General features: G+C 29.5%; 1 protein-coding gene across 2 annotated transcripts in view; it reads left to right on the top strand.

Moving 5' to 3' along the window:
• The window catches only part of LOC129962498 (prostaglandin E2 receptor EP3 subtype-like), a 119,260-nt gene extending 95,140 nt beyond the window's left edge, over positions 1-24,120 (top strand). Inside the window, exons 2-4 of one of the 2 annotated variants that reach the window (XM_056076237.1) lie at positions 10,854-11,270; positions 17,556-17,802; positions 22,238-24,120. In XM_056076237.1, coding sequence (XP_055932212.1) covers positions 10,854-11,270; positions 17,556-17,802; positions 22,238-22,422 — 849 coding nt within the window. In that variant the 3' untranslated portion in view covers positions 22,423-24,120. The remainder of the gene's footprint in view (positions 1-10,853; positions 11,271-17,555; positions 17,803-22,237) is intronic. The other variant, XM_056076238.1, reaches the window with a different exon arrangement.
• Positions 24,121-26,469: the final 2,349 nt, after the last annotated feature.

Consider the following 26,469-nt stretch of genomic DNA (forward strand, 5'->3'; position numbering starts at 1 on the left):
TCCATTTTATAACAATGATATTTTGTACTTCTCAGTACAATGAACAAGAATATTTAAATTCTGTCACCCCTACTTTATATATATATATATATATATATATATATATATATATATATATATATATATATATATATATGCTACTTAAAATTATTTGAAAGTGTACAAAACTTTTAAAGTTGTTTAATATTAATTTATCTAATATTCCTAAATATTAGTTTATTATCGTTTTAATGACGTTCTTTTGTAAAAGAAAAACATTTTTGAAATTTAAAAAATCAATCAGACAATCATTTCAGAAAGATTCAACTCAATAACCGTTATTAGAATAGTGGAAGTAAAATGGTGCGGATCATAAAAAAATGTGTAACGTAGGAGAAAGAAAAAAAAAAAAAAAAAAAAAAAAAAAGAAGCGTACCATAACTTTTATACTTTGTGAATGGAAAAACTGAGTTTATTCCATATTTTATTTGACAATTACATTTTATAAGATATTATTACCGAAATATTTTATAGTTCACAGAATTTATGCTTCTTCCAAATTTATTTATTTGGAATGTTTGAAATGCAATCTTTTGAGTGAACTGAGGTCTTTGATGGATCTAATGTTGAGGGTCTAAGGAAAGATTTTAGGCTAAGATTTTGCGTTATGAATTAATCCATAATAGTCCTTGATCATTTATGTTCAAATTGAGACTTAATACAATAAATCAATACAAAAATCACCTATGTTACTTGGTAGATCAGTTTGCAAAGAAATCATGCATCCATATTTTGCTCGAAAATAAATGATATTTATTTTATTGTGTTCAGTAATTTTAGTCATTTAATTGACTGAACAGAAGAAAAAATATAAAATTTTATAATAAATTATAATAATTTTATAATAAAATTTTAAATAAATATAAAATTTAATAGACGGTAAAAAAAGGTCAAGGGTGCCTATTTTTTCTAGCATATCTGATATTTAAAAAAAACGTTTGTCTCTAAAGTTAAAAAGAAATATAAAATGCATTCGCTTAGTGACCTTTAAATGACATTTCATTTAATTTTATATCATTTAATGAAAAAATTATTAATGGTTCTATGGTATATTCATCTCTATTCTATTGGCTACATTATCAATCTTTTCAGTATGATAACTGACAAATATGTTATTTCAGAATCTGAATTTGGTGCATTTATCTTAAAATATACGCTTATGCAATCTTTTCGCGTCGTAAATATCCTTTCAGTAGTAAAAAATCTGTTGTCGTAACAAAATCCATAGCATTGATTTTTATGTCTCTAAGATTGACAATAAAATTCTTTTTATAAGGCATTCCGAAATAAAATCTATATTTGTATCTAAAAGCTGTTACTATTTATTTGACGTTCTTTGGACACATTTTACATCAATTTGAAATAAGGAGGTTTCTTTTGTTTATATAAAAGGACAAAATGACACCTGTCAAACATGCATCGTTTCTTCAAAGTAATTGTTATTTTCAAATTGAATATCCTCTTGGCAGTTGATAGGTAAACATTCCAGACTCAAACTTCCATTTATCGCTACTGTAAGCAGACACCAAAAACTGAAACATTGTGCAAAAGAATTCTTATCAAGTACTATTCTTTATTCTTGATAAAATAGATTTCAATAAATCTTTACATTCTCTTGCAAAAATTATTGATTGGTTAATAGCTTAATTATTTATAAGAGCTTTATATAAAAAGCAGTTAAGAAATTATTTTCATTTGTATTAAGAAAGTGATTCTATACTTCAATACAATTATGCAACACGGAATCTTATTTTTAAGACGTTATCATTGTGGTTAAAAATTAAAGAAAAATTTTATTTTCTAAAATTAAAAATTAACATTTTTAAATATTAGAAAATAAATGATCGTAATAAATTTTAAATTTTATTGCGATCAATGGCTTACATTTGGAACAATTTTGCACTACTAATTATGGCACAAATTTAATTTTAAAATGAAAATATTTATATAGGTTATATTATTATAGGTGTGCATATTAACTACTTATTGCGCCATGTAACATGCATGTTTAACCCTTTAGAGGGCCATTTTTTTCTAGTCATATTATGTTAAAATATTTTTAGACTTGAAATTAGAATAAGAAAAGGGATTCATTTAGCTTATTAGATAAATTTAATTTGATTCATCAATTAATTTGGTAAATTAATAATTAAGTAACAAACCAAGACATATCATTTTGTCTGAGATAAAGAAATGAAGCATCTAAGTTTCTGACTTACTAAAAACATTTGTCAGAACTTATGCCAACCTACATAATTTCATGCAAAGATTAATAAATTTGGTGGGAAGCATACTTCCCACGGTCTTAGAAAGGGTTAAATAATGTTAAAACACTACAATTGTTGGGCAAATAAATGCCAGATTTAGCATGTGGACGTATATCTCACTAAAAGTGAATTTTTAAAGAAAATTCAGTTATATTTTTTAACGGAAATTAATAGAAACATTAATTTTTTTTCTCAATAATGGCGGAATATATAATTGCCCGAAAAACAGTTTTACATTACTTTAAAATATCAAAAATTAGTTTTTCTGTGTTATTAATTATATATCCATTTAGTTTTTTTTTTCTGATTTTAATAATTTTTTAAAATATATTTAAGCACTGCTTTTTATTATTTTAGTAATTGTGCTTGTATACATAAGTGTTCAGTGGTATTAAATATATTTTTGAGTGCATAAAATATTTACTATAATTAAGAATAAAATTTATAAATGAAAGATAAGAAGACAAATCGAGCTTAAATATTGCATGCTATGATGCTTTGAACTTTAGGTTCGGATCTCTTTAAATTTCCTCGTAGATGTGGTTTTTTAAATCTTCAATTATGAATATTATGCATTATTTATACCGCATTTTTCACTACTTTACATGTTTTAATGCCTATCATGTAAACAATTATTACTTTATTGTGCTGTGATTTGAATTTGGTTTAAATTTGCAAACTCATATTTCGGTGCAATTTTCATTAGTGAATCAATCAAAACATTGCTGCTTGTTGCACTTAAAATCACCTATTTAGAAAACAATTAATTTTTTAGATTTCTCATCCGCGGAACTTTACCAACACATTTTAACTCTTACTATATGTAATATGTTTAAATTATTCTTTTTTACCTCTAGCATAAGAAATATACCAAGAGAAAGGGCTGTAATCGACAAAAAATATGAACATGGAATTTTTACAAATCTCCACACTTCAAACATCCAAAAGTTATATATATATATATATATATATATATATATATATATATATATATATATATATATATATACTTATAATAAAGCTCAATGTGTGTGTGTGTGTGTGTATGTGTGTTGGCGCTCTACAGGCCAGGTCATTTGACATACAGCTATCAAATTTGGTACATGTATACCTTAGAGGTCGGGAATGTGCACCTGGGGTCCCTTTTTTGAATTTTTAATTAGAATTTTAATTATTAATTAAAAACTAACTTTCCTGCCAAAAGAATCTTCCATTTTCCCCACCGCCAACTTTCCCGCCAAAAAAATCTTCCATTTTCTCCACCGCCAAATGAGTAAGACTTCAGCTTTTTTTTCTCCCAACAGTAATAAGGCTAGGGTTAACATTTTTCGGCGGATTATTTCAAACGATTCTGTTTATTTTCTTAATGTTTTATGCATTTAAAATTAAACGTTGTTAATTAATCCATGTTTCAGATTCATTCTGAAGTACTTTTGAATTAAAATAACACAGAATAAAGGAAATTAAAAATGTATAATCTGCATAGCGTTACCCCAACTGGCGTAGAAAAATTCACGCATTTGCGTTACCGGAGCTGGCGAAGAAAATTCACGCATACGCATTCAGACTGTTGCCATGACAACCGTTATCAACGGATGATTTAAATTATTTTTAGGTTAGTTGCATGCTTTTGTAAGTAAATTGTATTTATGTTAGTTATATATTTTTTGTATATGCTTATAGTTTTAAGTACATCGTTTTTTAAATAGTTTTTTTAACCTGTTTTCAATGATTTAAATTATTTTTAGGTTAATTGCATTTTTTTGTAATTAAATTGTATTTATGTTAGTTATATACTTTTTTGTATATGCTTATAGTTTTAAGTACATCGTTTTTTAAGTAGTTTTTTTAAACCTGTTTTCGACCGATTATTTTAAACGATTCCTTTTATTTTCTTAGTGTTTAATGCATTTAAAATAAAACATTGTTAATGAATCGATCTGTTCATGAATCTGAGAAATTTTTGTTGACAAATTCTTGAGACATTACATAAATTAAGAAAGATATTCTTTAGGGACCATAAAGTTTAAACGCTCAGAGACTCTATTATCAGTAATCATATTATTAAAAAAATGCTTTGTTTCAGTAAAAAATATTATTATATTAATTGCAGATTAATCATTTACACTTTAATTTAAAGCTAGGGTTAACATTTTTCGGCCGATTATTTCAAACGATTCTGTTTATTTTCTTAATGTTTTATGAATTTAAAATTAAACATTGTTAATTAATCGATCTATCGGATTCATTCTGAAGTATTTTTGAATTAAAATAACACAGAATAAAGGAAATTAAAAATTTCTAATCTGCACAGCGAAAAATTCAAGCATTTGCGTTACCGTAACGGGCATTGGAAATTCACGCATGTGCATTGTGTTCTGATTGTTGACAATATTATCAACGGATGATTCTTGATTTAAATTATTTTTATTTTAGTTGCATGCTTTTGTAATTAAATTGTATTTATGTTAGTTATATATTTTTTGTATATGCTTATAATTTTAAGTACATCGTTTTTTAAGTACTTTTTTTAAACCTGTGTTCGACCGATTATTTTAAACGATTCGTTTTATTTTCTTAGTGTTTGATGCATTTAAAATTAAACATTGTTAATGAATCGATCTGTTCATGATGAATTTCAGAAAATTTTGTTGAAAAATTCTTGAGATATTACATAAATTAAGAAAGATATTCTTTAGTGCCCATAAAGTTTAAACGCTCAGTGACTCTGTTATCAGTAATCATATTATAAAAAAATGCTTTGTTTCAGTAAAATATATTATGATATTAATTGCAGATTAATTCTTTCCACTTTAATTTAAAGCATAAATTATACGGGAGCTAACAGAAAATTAGAGAGATAATATTACGTTATGACTGAAGGCCGTTATAATATTATGAGTGAATTACATGACTATCAAAATTTGAAGCTTTAAAATATTTGATGAAGAAGCTATTAAAGTAGGAATTACATAAAATATTTAATTATTAAAATTTTAACGAGCATTAAGATTGGCGAACCGGCTGGTCGCCAAAGGCGGCTAGTATATATATATATATATATAAATTTGGGGATTATATCTGTTTGTCTATCTTTGAACAAGATAACACAAAATCGTTTCAAACAGAATGGATGAAATTTGGCATATTGTCTTTACCCAAAATTTGTAGATTTAAATCACATTTTCAATGAAATCTATTCAGTAGAAGAATGGCAGTGTAGTAGCCGGCGTCCTGGCATAGGGGCAGCGCATCTTTCCCGTGATCTGGGCGTCCTGCGTTCGAGTCCCGGTTTGGGCATGGCTGTTGTTCTATCTGTGAGATGTGTGTATGTGCCCTCCTGTAAAAAGAGGTTGTGCGAGCGAATGAGTGATGCGTGAGAAGCAAAGTCATACTCTTGGCCCCAGTTGGCGCTACTAACAAAACAAGAGACTCTCTCTAACCGGCTTAAATCGCTGTCTTCGTAACATCGGGCTTGTCCATAGCAAGTGCCTTAAGAAACAACGACATGTCAGTCTCGTTGTCTAAATATAAATTAACACAAATAAAAAACGGAGAGAACTAAAAGTGTAAAATTTAGTACTGAGTTTTAATATCTAAAACGTAGACACCTAACAAATTTGGAGCCAAATGCGTCAAGAGATGATTTTTTTTCTATCTGTGCATTCACAAATATGTAAACACGATAAATCAAAAATGCAATGACTTAAATAAATGAATTTTGGAAAGTGATTTTGTGGTTGCAATTGTACTTCTGATTCAAAATTAGGTTTCAAAGAAATCCAGAATGCACATTTGGTATATATGATAACTCAAAAAATCTTGCTCTAAATGGATGAAATTTGGTATGCGGTCATATATTAAATTATAGATTTTAATTTAACTTTGAAAGAAATCCATTCATAAGAAATTGTCAGTCTAGTCATTCGAGTAAAAGTAAACTAAATAACTATAAAACTTTAAGAACTAGATGGATAAAATTTGGTACATAATTTTATCATCTAATGTAATGTTACTATCAAATTTGAAACAAGTCTATTAAAGAGTTGGCTTCTGCCTATCTGTACTTTCATGCGGATACAAAAACGCCATAACTTAGATATTCGAAATCTGGTTCACAGTTTTAGTATCTACAGTACAGGTTCTTGTCAAATTTTGAAACAGATTTGTTAAAATCTTGACCGTCTGTTGATCTCTATTTTTCCTACATATTGTGGTGAAAGCTTATAATCCAGTTAAAAAGGTACGCTACAGGAACAATTCCTTTTGTATTGCGGTCATGTTACTCGGCTGCGAACCATAAGGTCCCAGGTTCTATCCTCGCTCAGAACGATCCGCTACATTGGTGACCTCGGATGATGAACCTTCAACCTTCGTACAGCTGTTGCGGCGCCATCTACCCACAACAAACCAAAGTCGTCAGATTCACATGACGCAGCAACACAAAGTCTCAGACTCACTTGGCGGAACAGCGACCATTCACCACAAACGCTCGCCATAACGTTTGGCGCTACTCAAATGGGTACAGGCACATTAGAATCAACAGCTAATAAATCACCACCCAACAGCCATACCGTTCGACTCATTGGACTGAGAGTCTGTGGTGAAAGCTTATAAGCCAGTTAACAGCTACGCTACACGAGCAATTGCTTTTGTGTTGTGGTTATGTTACTGGGCTGTGAACCACAAGGTCCCAGGTTCTATCCTCGAGCATTACAATTCGCCACAATATAAACACGATAGCTTAAAACACAATGATTTAAATAAAAACTGTATATTAAATTACATATTAAAATAAAATTTACAATATAATATATTTAATTGAAATTTAGTATGTAATTTTGTTACTCAATCTGTAGTTCTGTGACAGATTTTTTTCAATAGGTCTAAAAAAGGTATTATCCAAAATGGAAATTTGGTTTCCGTCGATACTCTAAGAAGCATAAAATTGTTATGAACAGACACCGAAAATAAAAATTTGAAAAATAATGAGGTTCACTGACTTCCTCAAGATCCACAATTTTATGTGGTTGTGTGGGAGGTAACATCATTATTGGATCATTATTTATTGTGTATATACTGGGGAGTGATGATTCTCATTGGTTCTTAGTCATAATTAAGAAATGAAAAGAACATACCTATGATGTTAAAGCAATAAAACTTAAGATAATAAAATGTAGCTATTAAAAAATAAAAGTATTTCTATTAAATTAAAATAAAAGAGAATTTTTTAAAACTTTTATTGATTTTTTTAACTGCTCTTAGTAGCTTATCCATAAAGAAAAAGTTGCCAAGACACTTTAAAAATCACCTTATAGCTTATTTTTAAGTAAACATTTTACATTCAGCATCCAACTTTAAAGTTTCCTTTATTTTAACAATATTCAATTCATAAACATAACTCAAAGAAAATTTAAAAGATAAAAATTACTTCAAATAAGTATAAAAATTCTGTTTGAAAAATATTCGAATTTATTTTATTACATGTTTTATAATAAAATAAATAAAAAATACATAATTAAAGAAAATCTTGGGAATATTAAAATTATTAATATTAATTTTAAAAAAGCTATTTAATAGAAGGAATACAGAGAAAAAAATAGATATTGAAAATAATATCTGGATTTTCAATGGAAATATTAAAGTCATTAATATTAATCTCAAAAGATATTTAAGATATTAATAATATTCATCTAAACGATATTAAGAGAAGATTATTAAGAAGAGAACAAAATATTAATCTAAAAAGATATTCAGAATAATAAAAAAAATAGATATTGAAAAAATAAATCAATAATAAAGCATATTGAATAATTCTGAAAGGTGGTTAGTTTTTTCATATTGAATAAATAAGTAATATTGAAAAAAATAAATGTTGAAAGTCATCCAATATCTGGATTTCCATATGATTAAAGACAAGTTGCTCAGCTTAAGTGCGTTTTTGAAATAATTGTGGCGGGTAGCGGAATTCTACAGTCCTATTAGACGAACTACTACTAGTTTTACTCTTTGGATGTTAGTTATGTAATCAGATGTAGAAATAATTCTGCTTTTTTTAGTAATCAAAATAAAGATAGATATTCTAGACAGAATAAATTTTTCAAAGTAATTATGATAAATAGAAAATTGAGTCTTGTCTAGACGGCAATTTTTCCCAGCTGAACATTGGATAATTGCTCAATCCGAATGCTCAACCAATTGAAGCAATTTGATTGAGCTGATTTTCTCTCTTACGAGAAATTTTATTATACAATTATATTTCAGATTTTTCAAAAAAAAAAAAACATTCTTTATCACATTTAATTAATTTTATAATAATATCTGAAATCTATAAGGAGTGGAAACTTAAGTTGATTCCATGTAAAAAACTGTTAATTTCCTTAAAACATTGAATGGAGTAATACAAGTTTCTATCTACTTTAGGATTCTTAAAAACAGTGAAATTAAACTAGTCCTGTTCTAAATTTTATTATATCGACTACTGATCTTCAACAATTAATTGGCCCGCATTATCATCCTCACAATTTTAAAATTGCTTTTAAATTTGTTAAGATAATAGTCAGGAATAAAGAACAAGGCCATAGTGTCGGAGTATCTCACAACACTCTGTATCAATTGCTTCTCCTTTAATTCCTGTGTTATTCATTCTGAGCTTGTTTGATCTGGTAGCAGTGGTCTGCTAGCGTAGGATAAGGGAGAGGTGTGATTAACTGTTCTGATTTCAAGTCTTGAGTGTGAGAAGCTCTTCGAAAACAAAATATTAGGTTGTAAGGCCGTATAGGAAGAGGAGGTGAAAATATTGCTATTTTCCATTTTTATCTTCAAAGTCTGACGGATCTTATATTTACACTAAGAATACTGAAGTTTCGAGACTGGATTTTGCCTAATGAATTATTTTCCCCATTGATTATGGTGATTAAATATATCAACCCTGATTCATGTATTTCAAATCTGCACAATGTTGAAATCTGGAATGTCGGATTCTAGCTTATGTGTCATCCTCATCTCTTGACCACAGTTTAAATTTGGTCAATTACGGTCACTTCACGCCACAGCAATAGCGTAATGACACTCCTTCATATTTAACACTTAGTTTTTCACGGAGATTCCATACTTTACAAATTCGTACATCTCCAGTAATGGCGTGAATTGTAAATAACATTGTAAAGTATGTTAAACAATTTCCTTTATGCTCCATTCACGAAAGTGTCATACAGCTTAAACCTCCCCTACACACAGATACATTATTTATAGCACTATATTTCTGAAATGGATCCGTTCCAGATTCAGCGGGGCGATGGAAATTTGTATTTGTCTGATATTCAGCCTTCCTCACCATACCATGCCAAATTAAACCGAATCCCTCATTGACAGTCAGTTTGGTGAGGTGTGGTCGGATTTTCTTGGCTTAGAGGGCTTGTGAATCACTGCCTTCAGACTACAGAATTTATCTGCAATAGCCTTATTTCCGTTTCAAGACAAAATATAAATTTAAAAGACAAAATGAAATCTCGCTGTTGTATGAGAGCAAAAATAACTTACCACCATCTCAGCATTAAAAAAATCATAAAATAAAATTTTATAACGTAATAAATTATGCGCAATTGACAAATGCGTGTCAACTCAAATTTAAAATCCATTGTACAAATGTCAGGAGAAATGATGGTTTGCTGTTACAAAGAAACATTGCATGCATATATCAAAACATAATTACATATACCAACTTATGACTTTATAACAAGCAATTTGATATTAGATGGTGTAAACAGTTATGTTGGTCATGTGACCGTAACTTTATGCCAGTGGTTCTTAACTTGTTGAGTAAAAAATAATTTGAGTTCATTAAATAAGTATATTAACAAACAAATAGAACACATATAATATATATGTATATTTGCACTTTATGTCAGCAATCAGTAAAGTTTACTATGAATTGATTAAGATTGCATTTTTTTATAAAGCAAAAAACTTTTATTGTAATTACTTAACTGTATATAAGAAGAGTAAAAAACTCGTGATCAAAATTCAAAATAAAAAACTCAGTGAGATGTGGATATCTGAATTAAAACTAGACAGTTTTAGCCTGTAGTTACTTTCTGCATTCAATTTGTTTCTGTACTAAAGTTTTAAAAAAAACTTTATAAAGCACGGTTGCATCATGTTGGTTGAGAACTCCATCAGTTGTCTAAGTGCAAATTTGGCAATTGCTAAATATCGTTGCCAAACATTTATTCAGAAAATGGCAAACGATATCGTTATAAAAGATTACTGCAGAGTCTTGCCACTTCAATTCTTTTTCATTTTATGGCTTTTCTAATTTTCTTTTTGTATTTTTAAAAAAATTTCAAATACAATGATTTTCGTATGCAATTTTTAGAAAGTGACCTTTAAAATAAATAATATTAATGGCCATTCCACGGCCCATAGTTTGTAATTCATTCCATTATATCACTTATCGAAAATTGAGGTTATCATTTTGTTTATTCATATTTAATTTTCCTCGATTTTCTTAAAATTTTATATCACTTTTCACTCTTTCTTTTTTAGCACGTCACCCACAAACTCATCAAGCGAGCCATCTTCTCTTTGTGGATGATCGCCCTTTTTCTGGTCTGCTTGCCGTTTACCGGATTCGGGATCTACTACGAAGAAGCGATCCCTGGAAGCGGGATTTTTCGGTGCACTCGTTACCGGAGCGCCCGGGAGCCCACAGACGTCGCCTACGCTTTCCTTATGTTCGCTTTTGGATGTCTTCTTTGTCTGGTCATCGTATGTTGCAACTTGGCCGTCGTACAGGCGCTCTGCCGTATGGGCAAGAAGAGTCTGGCTCATTGCGGCAGGACAACAGTGAGGAAGGACAGTAGGGAGTTGTCCTACAACCACACCACGCCTGAGGAATTGTCTTTTGCAAAGCTGATGGTCATTCTTTGCATCTTCTTCGTTGCCTGCTGGGTACCACAAATGGTAAGAGCTCTGGTGAAAAAGGCACATAGTGGTAATCAGTGATAATAAAAGTCGGTCACGGTCATTAAGATTTTTTTCATAGATATTAAAAAACATGATGAGAGAATAATAAGAGAATTGGATCACAATATTTTTAATGAAAAAAAAATTCTCAGTAAGTAATTTGATTAATGGTAACCACACAAGGCTACTCCGCCCCAATTAATTAGAGGCATTTGGATTAAATTTGAATGGCCAAAACGCCGTGACAGTATAGGTGGAAACTAAGTTTGATTCCTGAGTCCAGGAAAGATTGTATCACCGACTACGATACAACCCTTCCCATGGGAAGCACCTCTCGTCATCGGTAGAAGGTAGCCTACTCCCTCCAATTCTATACCACTAATGTGGAGAGAACAAACCATCATCCCAGAAGCTTCTTATCCTTATAACTGAGGTGCCCCTCCCCGGTGTGGGAAGACAGATGATAAAGTCTTCATTGTCATAAGGAAAGGTTAAATTATGTTCCAGCTTGAAATCAACAAGTAAATAACTGTTGGCATTGTACGAAACAGGTCAATGAACCTAATAATATAAAATTTGCCACATTCATATTTTCGAAAACGATAGACCATTCTTAAGGGAGTTATTGAGACTTCGAATAAATATTTTGAATAACTAAAGATTAACCAAAATGTCGCGTTGTTTTGGAGATAATTATAGAACATAGGTTTTTCTTCGAAATTCAATTAATAATTCACAAATTCTATACAAATTAGAAATGAGAAAAAAATGTCTTGAATTTCTAGACAATAATATATGCTGATATAAAAAGCCATAATTACGCTTATTAATAACATAAGATACTATAAAGTACTGAAGGACTAGACACTTTGGTGAGATGGCGACAGAGACAAAATTTAGTTGGTGACGAGTGGCAACGTGGAGAAAGAAGCGTGGAGCTGAATGATGCGGTGTGCGTGAAAAAGGAACACCGGAAGGAATAGTTTATTAAAATTTGAAAGGTTTCCTGTTTAAATGTTAGTCTTTGTAAAGTTGTGTAATGTAGTGATCGTCCCTATGTGTCAAAAACGAAATAAACCAATTCGGTTTAAAAATCGGCCTGTTTCTTTGGAATAATCCACGCTACCATATTACAATACATTTTTTAGAAATTAATTATAAATAATTTTCTTTTTGCAACTAAGCCATAAAAAATTAGTAAATTGAAAACGTGTAACAGATAGTGTATGGTTTTGAAATCGCTCGACGTCTGTAAGAAAGAGAGGGTAGAAAAAGAAATAGTAGTACTAATAGGGGTAGAAATAGTAGTTCAAGCTTTAGTTCATAAATAATTCATACGTTTTAACAAGTTTTTATGATATGTTTCAATTACACAAGATGCAAGACATAATATCTGGTCCATGCGAAAATAAATTTGGTTTTTTTTAATTTTATATTATTAAGTCACATATCCGAACCTCGAAAAATCACATCTGTTATTTTTTAATTGCACGGCCATGTCCAAGATTTCTAGTACAATTCATCTGCATCACAAAAGACTGAAGATAATAAAAAATATTTGATATAAACGAATGTCAGATCATCTTTTTTTCTATATCGAGATCTATCAGCTTCCAATTGCTTTTTGATATAAATCTTTAAATTGCAAAGTTTCAGACAGTTTGAGTTTGAATTGTGATTTTTGATACTATCAAGAGTGCCTTCGATAGCCTGACGTTAAGACCTCAGCTAAGATATTGGATGCTCCTTTATTCAATATCTAATTCCATTAATTATCCACTGATTTTGAACAAGTTAAATCTGTTTTCATGAGTCAAACTTATTCACAATAGTGTGGCGTGATTCAGAATTATTAAATCCTTCACATAATTTCAAAACAGACCAGTAATTTAGCTTAAATGATATAAGGAAAATCAAAGAAATTAAATTAACCCAAATTTCATCATAGGTCTCAATCAGTTTGCGTTTCCAGTTGCATATTTTAAATACCCTACTTGTAAAACTTTTTGCAAGAAAAGATTTCAAAAATTATAAAACTCCCATTCTATTACCGCTCTGTTATCTTGAATCTACTTTGGTTGTAAGAGAGGGCTTCATCATATTCTTATTATGTCTTGTAAGCCTTTTGTGCTTTTAAGTGTTAAGAATGTGGAAGGCATCCGTATATCTAAGAGAGTTTATACACAAGTAGTAGGAGATTTGTGCATGTTCCATTTATCCACTCTCGTTTCTTTTACGAAATAAATGCCGAATGTCGATATCGACGAACTCCAATGTCAACAATATATTGCAAACAAAATCTCAATTTTTCCTGAACTAGAACATCAGTAAGGTTAATTGTAGGTTCATTCGTCAGCTCGTGGAATGGACGATGTTGAATTTGACGGGTTTTGCTATAAGTGTGTTTGGAATATTTTATGTTATAAATTTTGTAGAGAAATCAATTTTGTGCTTCACCAATACTTAATTCATTTTCATATCCAGGTAAAAATTTTATACCCTTAAAAATTCCTTCTATCTTTCAAAATTTGTGATAATTAAAAAATATATATAATAAATTTTTTTAAAAAAACGTGCCAGTTTAGGGCTTCAGATTTGACGCAATTTTTGTAAATGCCCATATCCTGATTTTATAATTTTCTTTTCTAATATAAAGAAAATATGGACTATTCCTGAATGGATAAACAGAAATAAATGTAACAAAGAATTCTAGATATTATATAATAAATATCTATTTACAGAAATACCATTAAAAAATTAGAAATACTATTAAATTGTTCAATACCATTATCTTATTAACATGTTATAAAATGTGATTCGGGTCCAAGCGTTATAGTAATGATACACGTTCAACTTCAGCCAATTTTTAGCAATTAATTTAATTAAACTGTATTATTTAAATTCCTCATTCGCAATTTATTACAATTTTTTCTTCTAAATAACTTATTCGTCCTTGAGACATTTTGAAGAACTGAGAACACTACCTATAATTATTTCTGCAGATTCTTAAATTTTATACGCCCTAGTGCCCAGCTGCGCAGCATTATTTTTATGGCTGTCAGAGCAAGGGCTCTTAACTTTTTCAGTACACAACGGTTTATTAAGAGGATAATTCCTCACGAATCTGTAATTTTGAAATAAATACGAAAATGAATGATAAAATAATTACAAATAACAAATAATTTCAAAGGCTTTTTATTACTTAAATAGTTAAATAGATATATTTAAATTTTAAGACTTCGTTTTAATCGAAATTATTTTTCAAACAAATCTTTTTAAAACTATGAAAGAAGAAGGAGTTTGAAACATTTTTGAAATACAATATCTTTTTTTATATTTATATTTTATTCTATAGAACAATTCAGATACTGCTATGCGTATATTCATAAAAAGGGGTGAGGATACAATTTTTTAAAAAATAGTTTTGAACTTCAAATTTTTACTAAAATAATGAATTAGAAAATTTAATCATCTCACGTCAATTAAACATTTACTAATTGTACTTAATTATTAAACATTAACTAAGTATTAAAATATTCAAATGCAAACATATAAGTGTGCAACTATGTATCATAACTCAGTGCAGAATTACAGAAATCAGCCCTGTCTCACCACGCATACAATCGAGTTCAACTCACAAACCATTGCTTATCTGAAATATTGATTCAATCCTACAAAAATAGATAGCAGTAAGATCCAGCATAGACATTACAATGGCAGTCATTCAATACGAATTCCTTTGGACTGAAAACTAACGCAAGTACTATACACTCAACATGGGAGCTTCTGCATATTTATGAAACTAATATTTTTCTTCTTGATGGCAACGATTTATTTTCTGAAGCTACCCGTCTGTTTCTTTCATCTTTTATTCATTGTTTATCAGAGCAGTTGGCGTCTCTCATTTTAAATATTTCAATAAAATAGTAGTTTCATCTCAGCATTTAGAAGATAAGCAAATGAAATTGCTATTATTGCTCATTTTTTAGTTTCTCTTTTATGAGAGTATAAGCACAGAAAATATTATAATTGTCAAAAATAAATCTAATTTTTTTTAATTTATTAATCTTCGTTTATCAGATTCTCTGAATTTGGAAAAACCCTACTAGGAATCATGTCTGTGCTTGAACATAATAAAGAAATAATGTGCTAGATGAATGAAATGTAGCGTAGGATTCAAGATATATACAATGCACTCCCAAGTACCCGGTTCAAGACTATCCCGCTTCATACAATCCGACCTACTTTTCTTTTGTCGTAATTAAATGAGGAAATCAAGGCGTTGCATTGGTAGCATTGCCAATAGGATCCTCTTAAAACCCTCTTACGAGTCGTTGCAAAATACAAGTTGTGATTAGAAAAGAGCAGTGTTCTGTTTGTTGTTAATTGTTTCGTCAGTGTGTAAAAGAACCACAATTGTTTCCGCTGCTGCTCATTATAATTGCACAGTACGTACAGTATTCGAAAATTGTTCTTAGGGTATGCCTAATATTTTTTAAGTGTACCACAGTGACGATTTCAAAATGGGTGATAAGCGGGAAAAAAAGTTGTAGTGACTATGGAGGCGACTAGACTCTGGTGACAACATAAAATATAGTTTTTGAGTTAGGAGTTGTGATGTGAAATGTGAAAATAAAATGTGAACAGTTTATATCCTTTAAATTGTTTTTACTCTAATGAATTCTTGAAATGTGCAGTGCAGTATATAAACTACCAGTGCAGAATCAATCGTTAATATTGCTATTAACGATTGAATAAATAAATAACTTATTAAATATAGTTACACATTTACAGTATTATAGATACTTTATTATTGTTTGTTTGTTGCCACTGACAAGCCCGCTGTTACGAAGACAGCGATTTAAGCCTGAGGGGGACGTCTCTTATTTTTTATAGCAGCGCCAACTAGGGCCAAGAGTACGACTTTGCTACTCACGCATCACTCATTCGCTTGCACAACCCCTTTTTACAGGAGGGCACATTCACACATTTCACAGATAGAACAACAGAAGAACAACCATGCCCAAACCGGGACTCGAACCCGGGACGCCCAGATCACGGGGAAGACGCGCTACCCCTATGCCAGGACGCCGGCTAAAGCTATTCTTTTCTTTTGTTTGTTTGTTTCTTATGGCACTTGCCACTGACAAGCCCGCTGTTACGAAGACAGCGATTTAAGCCTGAGGGGGAAGGTCTCTTATTTTTTATAGCAGCGCCAACTAGGGCCAAGAGTACGACTTTGCCACTCACGCATCACTCATTCGCTTGCACAACCCCTTTTTACAGGAGGGCACATTCACACATTTCACAGATAGAACAACAGAAGAACAACCATGCCCAAACCGGGACTCGAACCCGGGACGCCCAGATCACGGGGAAGACGCGCTACCCCTATGCCAGGACGCCGGCTAAAGCTATTCTTTTCTTTTGTTTGTTTGTTTCTTATGGCACTTGTCACTGACAAGCCCGCTGTTACGAAGACAGCGATTTAAGCCTGAGGGGGAAGGTCTCTTATTTTTTATAGCAGCGCCAACTAGGGCCAAGAGTACGACTTTGCCACTCACGCATCACTCATTCGCTTGCACAACCCCTTTTTACAGGAGGGCACATTCACAGATAGAACAACAGAAGAACAACCATGCCCAAACCGGGACGCCCAGATCACGGGGAAGACCCTACCCCTATACCAGGACGCCGGCACTTTATTATGATAAAATTTAATAGTTTTTTTTACGATTTATCAAATATTCTAATCGCATTTTTAGATTACCAAGGAACATTTAACTTTTCATTTCCCGATTTCTTACAAATCAGAGAAAATAACCATTTAACTTCAAAAATCGTTTTCTCTTTCCAAGTATAAATAGAAAAAAAAAAAAAAATGCGACATTAATCATAGAAAAATAAATATAGATGTTAGGTATTTGTATGAAATATTTTGAAACAAAATTATTTATTTTTACATATTCTACTGTTGAAGTATCAGGCAGATGCACATTTTTATAATTTCCCTAACTGCTAATTAAACTAATTATCACTATTTAAATTCTAGATACATAAGTAAAAAAATCAGATTTATTCTACTGATATCGTGATGCCATTATACTTAATATTCACCCATCTATTGAAGAATTAATTTTTCAGCGTAAGATGTTAAGTTTAATTGCAAATAAATGTAAATTTTTGTTAATTTTTACAATAACTTCTTTATGTATTTTTCTTTTAATAAACTTATTTTTTGCAGCTTTCGATACTTTTGTGAAAATCAGATTTTCTTTTCAGATCACTATCCTGATGGCTCAGTTCTCAATGACTGAGAACCCAGCAAGATCTCATCCTTTCTACAGAATTGCGGATATCTGCATGGCCCTGAATTTCACATTAGATCCTGTGGTCTACGTCCTGTCCAGGCGCCCCCACCGACGAGGGTTGCGAAAACTTCTCAAGCCCATCTGCCAGTCCTGCTGGCCCCAGGAACCTCGAACCCCTTCGATGAAATCGTCTCAAGGTACGCCCCAACCTCTCTGGAGTAAGTAGTTTAGTTCCTCTCCTCTCCTTAGAATATCTTATAAGAATTCCTTTCCTGCTAATACTAACAAGGTTTTTATATAGACGAGTACAAAAATAGCTAGACCATTTTATTGAAAACAAAGTTTAATTATGTCACAATAATAGATGATATTCAAACTGAAATTAAATGCAATTTTTTTAAGTTTGCAAATTATTGGTCTTCAGTATTTATATATTTCTTTAGTCGAGTTTCTGCATTCCAGTACATTTTCCATAAAGATTTTCGTTTATCATATTTTTAAATATGCTTCGCAAAATTATTTCATATATGTCACTATCAACAACAGGCTTTTTGAAGACCATTTAGAGTTTTGAACATATTTTTAGGGCAAAAGCCATTCTTTAAAATTCGAAATCTTCCCTTTTTCAGCACATGATTTGTATGTTAGATATATTCCTACTAAACACCTTACTTTAGCATTTTTTTCTCCTTAACATATTGATAGTTCCTATTTTACACGTAGAAAAATGTATCCTTATATAATTCAGTAATTTCTATATGATTCTCTTAATCTAAACCTTCTCTATTATCCGGCAGGTGTCTGCCTCTATATGTGTCAGATTAGAATGAATGTACTATACTACTTTTTGTTAAAATTTGTCTGCTTTTTTAATTTCTTTACACAGAATTTTTTTATTCCTTGTCATTATTAATATAATTCTAACCTAAATTATAAAGTATTTTTGTTATAAATGTTGCAATAAAATATTCAGAAAGGGATTGGTGGTTAACTAACTGAATCAGATTATGCCTATTTAACGTAATTATATTATATATCAGAGCAAAAGTTTAGTTTATGGCAATTACATTATCATATAAAGTACTTAAATTAAACTGATTGGGCGACAAATAAAAATTATTCTATACGCTCATTGTTGAAATTGTACATTAACCATTGCACCATTTAATACCCAAAGTTAATGGTGCCATTTTACTCATGGTTAATAGTATCATTTCAAATTTCAAAATAAGTGCTTGATCAACCCAGCATTTATAGAAAATATTTTACACCTTTTTGTATGGCATATAATGCTTTTTCTATAATTCACGTAATACCTTCTAATGTCACATTATATCAGTTTTTTATATTATATAATATCAGTTCTGTAAGTCATATAATAACAATTCCGTATATCATGCAATTCCAATATAAAGAAAAATTAATGTATTATATAAAAATTGTATAAAGTCATATAATAAAATCAATATAAAAAACTGTAATAATGTGTAAAAAAAATTGTAACACAATATAAATACTGAGTTTAAAAACTGTAAAGAATGAGAGTTTTTTTTAAAAAAAAGCTTCAATGCTTTATTACCTTTCTATATATATATATATATGACAAAATTATTTTTTGCAAAGCAAAACTATTTACATTTATTTTTCGATTTCGATTCTTGAATGATAAGAAGTTTTTTTTTTTTTACCCATTCTATTTCAAATGCATTATTGACATTCTTATAACCTAATTTTAAACTTCATGATGATAAAAATTTAAAATAATTCTTTGTACGTTTATTTATATAATTCAAAAAAATTAAACAAGCGATTCTTATGTACATCCTAATCAATAGAAGTATCGAATAAATGTCAAAGTAATAAACTTATTATAACATAGCACAGATGGCGAGTACTTCTTTTTTTCCTGTCACATAACACAATTCCATTCTGTTTTCATAAGATGGTAGAATAATTGGATTTATGAATTCAATTACTTAGTTTGAATCGATAACGAAAATAATTTTGTATTCAAATAATTTGTGCATATATCTCTCGAAGTTTATTTTTAACTGTCCTTTTAAAGAAAATAGAAAAAAATGAATAATGAATAAGAAAAAATTTAGAAAGATCCATAAAACGAATGTTAGCTTGACTGATGAATTAAATTCCAAATCGATTTGGTAAAATTTCATATCGGATGATTATGTCAATGAAAACTATTTGATATGAAAATAACAAATTGAAAATTGGAAACTCATCTATTGATTCACAATTTCAATTACATAAGAGTAGCTTTTTATTCTTCATTCAATGAATCTTTGAAATACTTTTTCTGAAGTTTGTTGTGGTTGCTTTATCTATAACCGAGTTCGTAGTCTCGATATTTCAAATGTGCAGATGACCATTGAAACCCAGTCTTATTGTCTGATTGTCCTTTGAAAAAGGAATTTTATATTGTTGCATTCGTGTGTCAACAAAAATGGAATGCAGACAAACTTACCATTAAACGAAATCTTACTACATTTTAAATAATATTACCAAATTAACATCAACTTATTTTTATTCAAACTTTTGTTTAATAAAAGAAGTTGAAGAACTTGAGTTTGTTGATCTTTTTGAAACAACAAACTCAAAAATTCAATAACATATCACTGTTGCCAATCTGAATTAACAATTATTTGCAAAATAATATCTATAATTATTAAACTACTCTTGTGTTACTTTTAAATGAAATATTTATAACTTATGTCACAACATGTATAATAATATCATAAATGCAAATGTTGAAATATTGTACATAGCAGATGATCTTTTACGCAATTGGTCAGCATAATTAACTCTAAAATGTGTGATTTTTTATTTTTTTTACAAAAAAATGTACGTGTTTTAGTTGCCTATAATTAAAAAAAATTATTTTTTAAAAAATTTTAATATTTTTTTGTGAAATTAAAAAAAAAGAAAAATAGTTACATTAAACAATATCTCAGTAACAAATCATTTTATAACAAACAATTCTGTAATAAAATTAAAAGTATCCTTTTGCCAATATATTTTTTTATAAAACCAAAAAATATTTTGATAATATTTTTAAAGGTAGAACTATAAATACAACAGCCATCTTGATATTTTCCCAAGTCTAAAGTTTGAATTTAATTCTAGTACCGCTATTGCCATATATCAATCTTTTCTACAAATGTTTATCAAAAAGTATTTAAAAAAGGATTTCCAAAAAGTCGTTGTTACTCTTTGAGAAAATCATGTGAGCCTTATAAATAGAAATAACAACTTATAGCCAAATGGCTACAGTATGCACTGTAGGAATAAGATTCTGAATTAAAGAAAGCATATCATCCTTATAGGCTAAAGAAGCCATTATTCGTATAGATTAGCTCTCGCAACATTCATTACAGATCATTTCCTGATTCTGTATGGTAATTCTTATATTTATGTTTTGTTTGTTTTTTTGTCGTTTGCATTGTCATTAATAGGGTATTATTTAACCAAAAATCTCATTTTGGTTAATGTCTGTTTCCCTAAGAGTATATCAATAGCGAGTTCGCAGATTGTACAGACTAAGTTTATGGCAAAGGATACCGACGTGCTCTTCTGATTGGTTTAAGCCTTGACATCTTTTTGGCTATGTTTTGCCAAAAAGATGCCATACCGAAATATATTTTTATAGAAATAAATAAAATATGTGAATTTATCCCCCCCCCCCTCTATTTTTTACGATTTACATGTAATATTAATCTGGAACACATATACAGCAGAAAAGATCAAATCCTGAAACCTAAATTCAAGAAATATAAAAATTACAATTTATTAAATATATTTTTGTGTGTTTTTTCTTAATATTATTTTGATATAACTAAAACAATTAGCTACGAAATTACATAATTAGTTAAAGATTACATATTTATACGTTTTGGGCATTAAGTAATCATCTCCCCATATGTAGTTGATGGGAAAGTAACCAACGTTCAGCAACAAGTTTCAATGACTGCAAAAATTATCTATTAAAGGCACGAAAATCATAGAAAAATAAGAATTATTTAATTGCAGCATCATATGTTGAGTAATTACTTTCATATAGTTTTTATACTTCTGTGCATAAACAACATTAGTTACTTGTATTACTAGTATTATTAATAATATTTATTATTATTATTAATAATTAGTATTAGTAGTAATATTTAGAGAAAACAATTATATTAATAAAAATTAGATCGTGTTGATATTCACTGGTATCTTCCATAAAACTAATGAAAGGTACAAGGTTTGAGCCAAATAAGCGAAAACTACACTATTATGAGTGCAAAACATTGCCAAAAAGATGCCAAGGCTTAAACCAATCAGAGCACGTCGGTATCCTTTGCCATAGACTTAGTCTGTACAATTTGCGAACTCGCATATCAATAATCATTATTATATTTATCTACCATCTCCATCCAGATCGTTGGTAATTCGGTTTATGTCAAGAAACTGAAGTACTTACTAATATCTTCTCCTAGTTGCGTTTTTTTTTTGCAAAATGGCTTTATTTTTTTATTTATGGTTTTATTTATTATTTTGGCTATAAAATATATTCTACATTATCAGTGTATTAAATCATTGCTATAATGTTTACGTTTTCGGATATATTAATTTACATAATGTCTTATTACTTGCCAGAAGGGAGCAAAATTACAAAGGATGCAACTCAAAACAGCACTAGTAACAGTTCCCAGAAAGACTGCATCATTCTCGAGCAAATGAACAAGATGAATCCTAAACTTCGAATCATATTCGCTACGGGGACTCAAAAGAAGACAGCAGGTAGTCAGCAGTCATCCATTAAAGAAGAATCATCTCAGTGAAAAGCACTGTGAAAAACTGATCTAAAGCAAGTATTCAAACTGTTGTTGCAACAACTCACATTCATGAAAAACAAATGACTTGATATTGAAATGTTCGAAGGGCGCTGCTTATGTAGAATACAGAGAATTGACAGCATTGAAAAATCAAACTTTTGTAATTGAAAATATTCTAAGTGTATATCGATGTTTGGTGTATGTAATCCATGTTTCCCATTATTTATTTCTGGATGTGAAAAATGCTACGAGAACTTTTCATTCTAAGAATTTTATTATATTTAAAATATATACAGCACAGTATTTTTTTTCATTTCAAAGATTAATTTGAGAATCCATTAAGCTAAAAAAAATGCAGCAGCTTCTAGCAGCTTTCAGTACAGAAGCTCTTATCTTTATTGTAAAATAATCGTTTGTATAAACTTAAAAAAGCAGGTGCTTTAAATCTAACGATATCTTTAAGAAAATGTCTCAGAGCACATACTTTGATAAAGTGAAAAATAAATTTATAAAAAATTTTTATTTTGTTTTAAAAAAATGAAAAACAGCAAGAAATTTCATATAATTGAAACAAAATGGAAATTGAACCGCTGTTGGACAAATCAAACTAAAATTACCCAATTCCCCAAAAGCGTAGAACGTTCATAAAATAATATATTACATATTATTCCCTCAGCCATTTAGATGAAAGAAAAAACTTAACAAAAGTTATAACTAAAAAAGCAAAATTTGTTTCATTTTAAAAATTATCTTGCTCGTTCAAAATTTGTTTGAATTTTTGAAAATTTATACCCATCTATCCAAAAAAAAAATGTGTATATACACATTTTGAATGCTTTTGGATAGAGAATTAGAAACAAACATCGAAATTTCATAATTCAGATTAATTAAACCAAATGTGGTATCTTGTAAATAGTCAAAAGAGATCTGAATACCGATGTTCTTTTTCAAACTTAATGATAACGTTAATCGATGAAAATTAAAATGTATATCAATTGGTAATTAGCCTCAACTCTGTCAATAGCCTCGATCAACTCGAAATAATTCTTGAGCTATAAACACCGTGTTTTATGTATACCTCAAAAAAGAAATTTATAGGGTAGAAGATAGTGCAAAAGCGAAAGCTCTGCAACCATGTTTTAGCATAATTTCCCCCTAGAAGTGTTTGTACCAGAATTCTATCTTGCCTTTAATTAATTAATATCTGAATTGAGATTAAATAATAGTTTCGGTTACAGTTAATTATTGTTTTAATTAATATAAGCTATGGAATAAAGAAAAAAAAATCTAAATGTTAAAAAATTATTTCAATAAACATCTGAATTTTAAATTTAATGCATTTTTATTCTGAGCAGCATGATTTTTCATTTCAAAATATATTTGACAATTCTATCATCTGAACAATGATTTTCTTCTGACAAAATATTATACAGAAGCTTTTACCTTCATCGCAAAATAATCGTCTGCATCAGCTTAATGTTTAAAAAAAGAGAGAGAAAAAATATTTATCTAAAATCAAACGATATTTTTAAAAAAATTCTTTTTCGAAATTAAATTAAATTACTTAAATATTAATTATAAAAGTGATTTAAATATAAATTTACCATTTGTTTTAAAATCAATTCTAAAAAGTTAATTATTTTGCTAATTTCATCGATATTCTTTTTTGTTTGTTTGTTTTTGTTGTCTATCATTTGTCATTAAAATCGGATTATTCATTTCATATGGATTTATTTGTATATTATCTTCACTTCTTGTGTGTTTTGCTTAATCATGCTGTAAAATATGCATGTGATGAGTCGAAATCAATTTAATTAAAACTGTGTGTGCTGTAAATATTTTGTTCCCTTTGTAATTTTGAGTTCATAAAAAAATAAAGATTTTTTTCTCATACATCTCTTTTTTATTTCATATGGCTGATTTGCCCTTTGATTATAATTCTATCAATTAAATTAGAATCTGAATGCAGTTCTTATCAAATAAATTTGTTATATTACACATTAGCACAGAAAATCAAAACGCTTGAAATCTGAATAGGAAAAAAGGATCGCATACCAGAAAAATCTCCCAGAGCACAAAAGGTTTAATCTAGCCGAAACCCTCTCCTCTTGATTTTCTCGGATACAAGGTGGTTAAAATTAAACTGATGATACTCAGAAATTCGTGATTCTGTTTCTACTGAAAGGAATCGCGACTGAAACTTCATATATTTGTTAATTAGCCCATGGGACAGAAATTTTTGGAATTTTTGGAAAAAAAAGTTTGGAATTTTGTCAACAATTGGAGCTGTAATGAAATAAAAAGAAAGACAACAATTCAAAAATAAAGAAATAACAGAATCTATACTACAATTATAAATGTGAAAGTTTGGATGGATGGATGGATGGATGTTTGTTAGTCAATCACGCCAGAACGGCTGAACAGAATTGGATGAAATTTAGCTGAGAGATAGAGTATAGTCTGGAATAGGACACAGACTATTATTTATTCCGTTTAATTGAGTGGTTAATTGTTTATTAATTAAAAACTAACTTTCCCGCCAAAAATCTGGCAAAAATCGCCAAATGAGTAAAGCTTCAGGGGTTCTTTTTCCCACGCCAATGAGATTAGGCTTAACATGATTTTGACTATTATTTCAAACGATTCTGTTTATTTTCTTAGTGCTCGATGCATTTAAAATCAAACATTGCTAATGAATCGATCTTTCGGATTCATTCTGAAGTACTTTTGAATTAAAATAAAACAGAATAAAGGAAATTAAAAATTTATAATCTATACTGCGTTACCCCAACTGGCGTAGAAAATTCATATATTTGTGTTGCCCCGATTGGCGTTGAAAATTCGCGCATGCGCAGAAGTAACAAAAGATAAAGCCATTGATGCTATAAATTCCAATCTATTTCCACGAGTACGAAGTCGCGGGTAAAAGCTGGTATTTTATATATTTATACTTCTGTATGTTCTGTGCGCATATTTTGTCGGTAAACAATATGCTGAAAGCTTACTACCACTTTATCAACGGCAGCACGTAGAATTTCAATAGGAATGGAGAACATCTACAATACATTTTATTTTGATATCAGTCATACCTGTAGTTCAATGAATTAGACTTTCAACCATTTCAAGTAAGTCCATTCTTTAAATTCCACTTCTACACACAAAAAAGCAGACTTGCAACATTATACAAACCTTAAAAGAAGCTAAATTGTCAAAATTTTCTTTACCAAGTAAACTTTTCACATGATTCTACAACTAAAAACTCACAGAAAATGAGATCTGGGAAAAGCAGTGGTTCACTCAAGTAAGTACTCGACTTATTACTCACTCACTTGTAAAATGTTACCTTAGAACATATTAAATATATAATTCAATATGAAATTCCTCATATTGCATAAATAGGGTAAATTGCAGGTGATTGTGTTTGATATTCTGAATATATGTGAATTTGAATCTTTTATACTAAGGTTAAAAAATAAATTTATGGCAAAAATTCTGATTTTGGTAATTATTTTAGTTATTTAATTTGGCCATTATATACATCCCCTTATTATTGTTGATGGCAGAAAATTTATGCCTTTCTACTTAAACTAGATTTTCAAGACCGGAAAGATTTATAGCTCAAAACCAAAAACTCACATATGTTGTTATATTTGGCTAAACAGAATTTTTACAATTAATCTCTTAACACTTTAAGTTACATTAGACCTAATTTGTATTAGTATCAGTCTGTTAACATTTGATGTCATTGACTTTGCATAGATGGACAACATTGAAAGATTTAAATGCAGTCATTGTTTCAAACTTAAAGAATATGTTTCTTTAGCTGCAAATAATTTATTTTATAAAACAACAACAAAGAACATTTTATAATTTATTACAAACTGGCCGCTGTATCAGTAGCTCAATCTCCGTTTATTTGCTCTATAAATAATAAAAACCAAAATACAAATATTTTTGCATTGTACAGTTTTCTAATTCTTATATTCAACTCCTTAAGATGTTGAGATTACTTCAACCCCAATTAGAGCGTTTCAGATCTATTTTAATGTATCC

This window comes from Argiope bruennichi, chromosome 3 (genome assembly GCF_947563725.1).
Source record: "Argiope bruennichi chromosome 3, qqArgBrue1.1, whole genome shotgun sequence".
Lineage (NCBI taxonomy): Eukaryota > Metazoa > Arthropoda > Arachnida > Araneae > Araneidae > Argiope > Argiope bruennichi.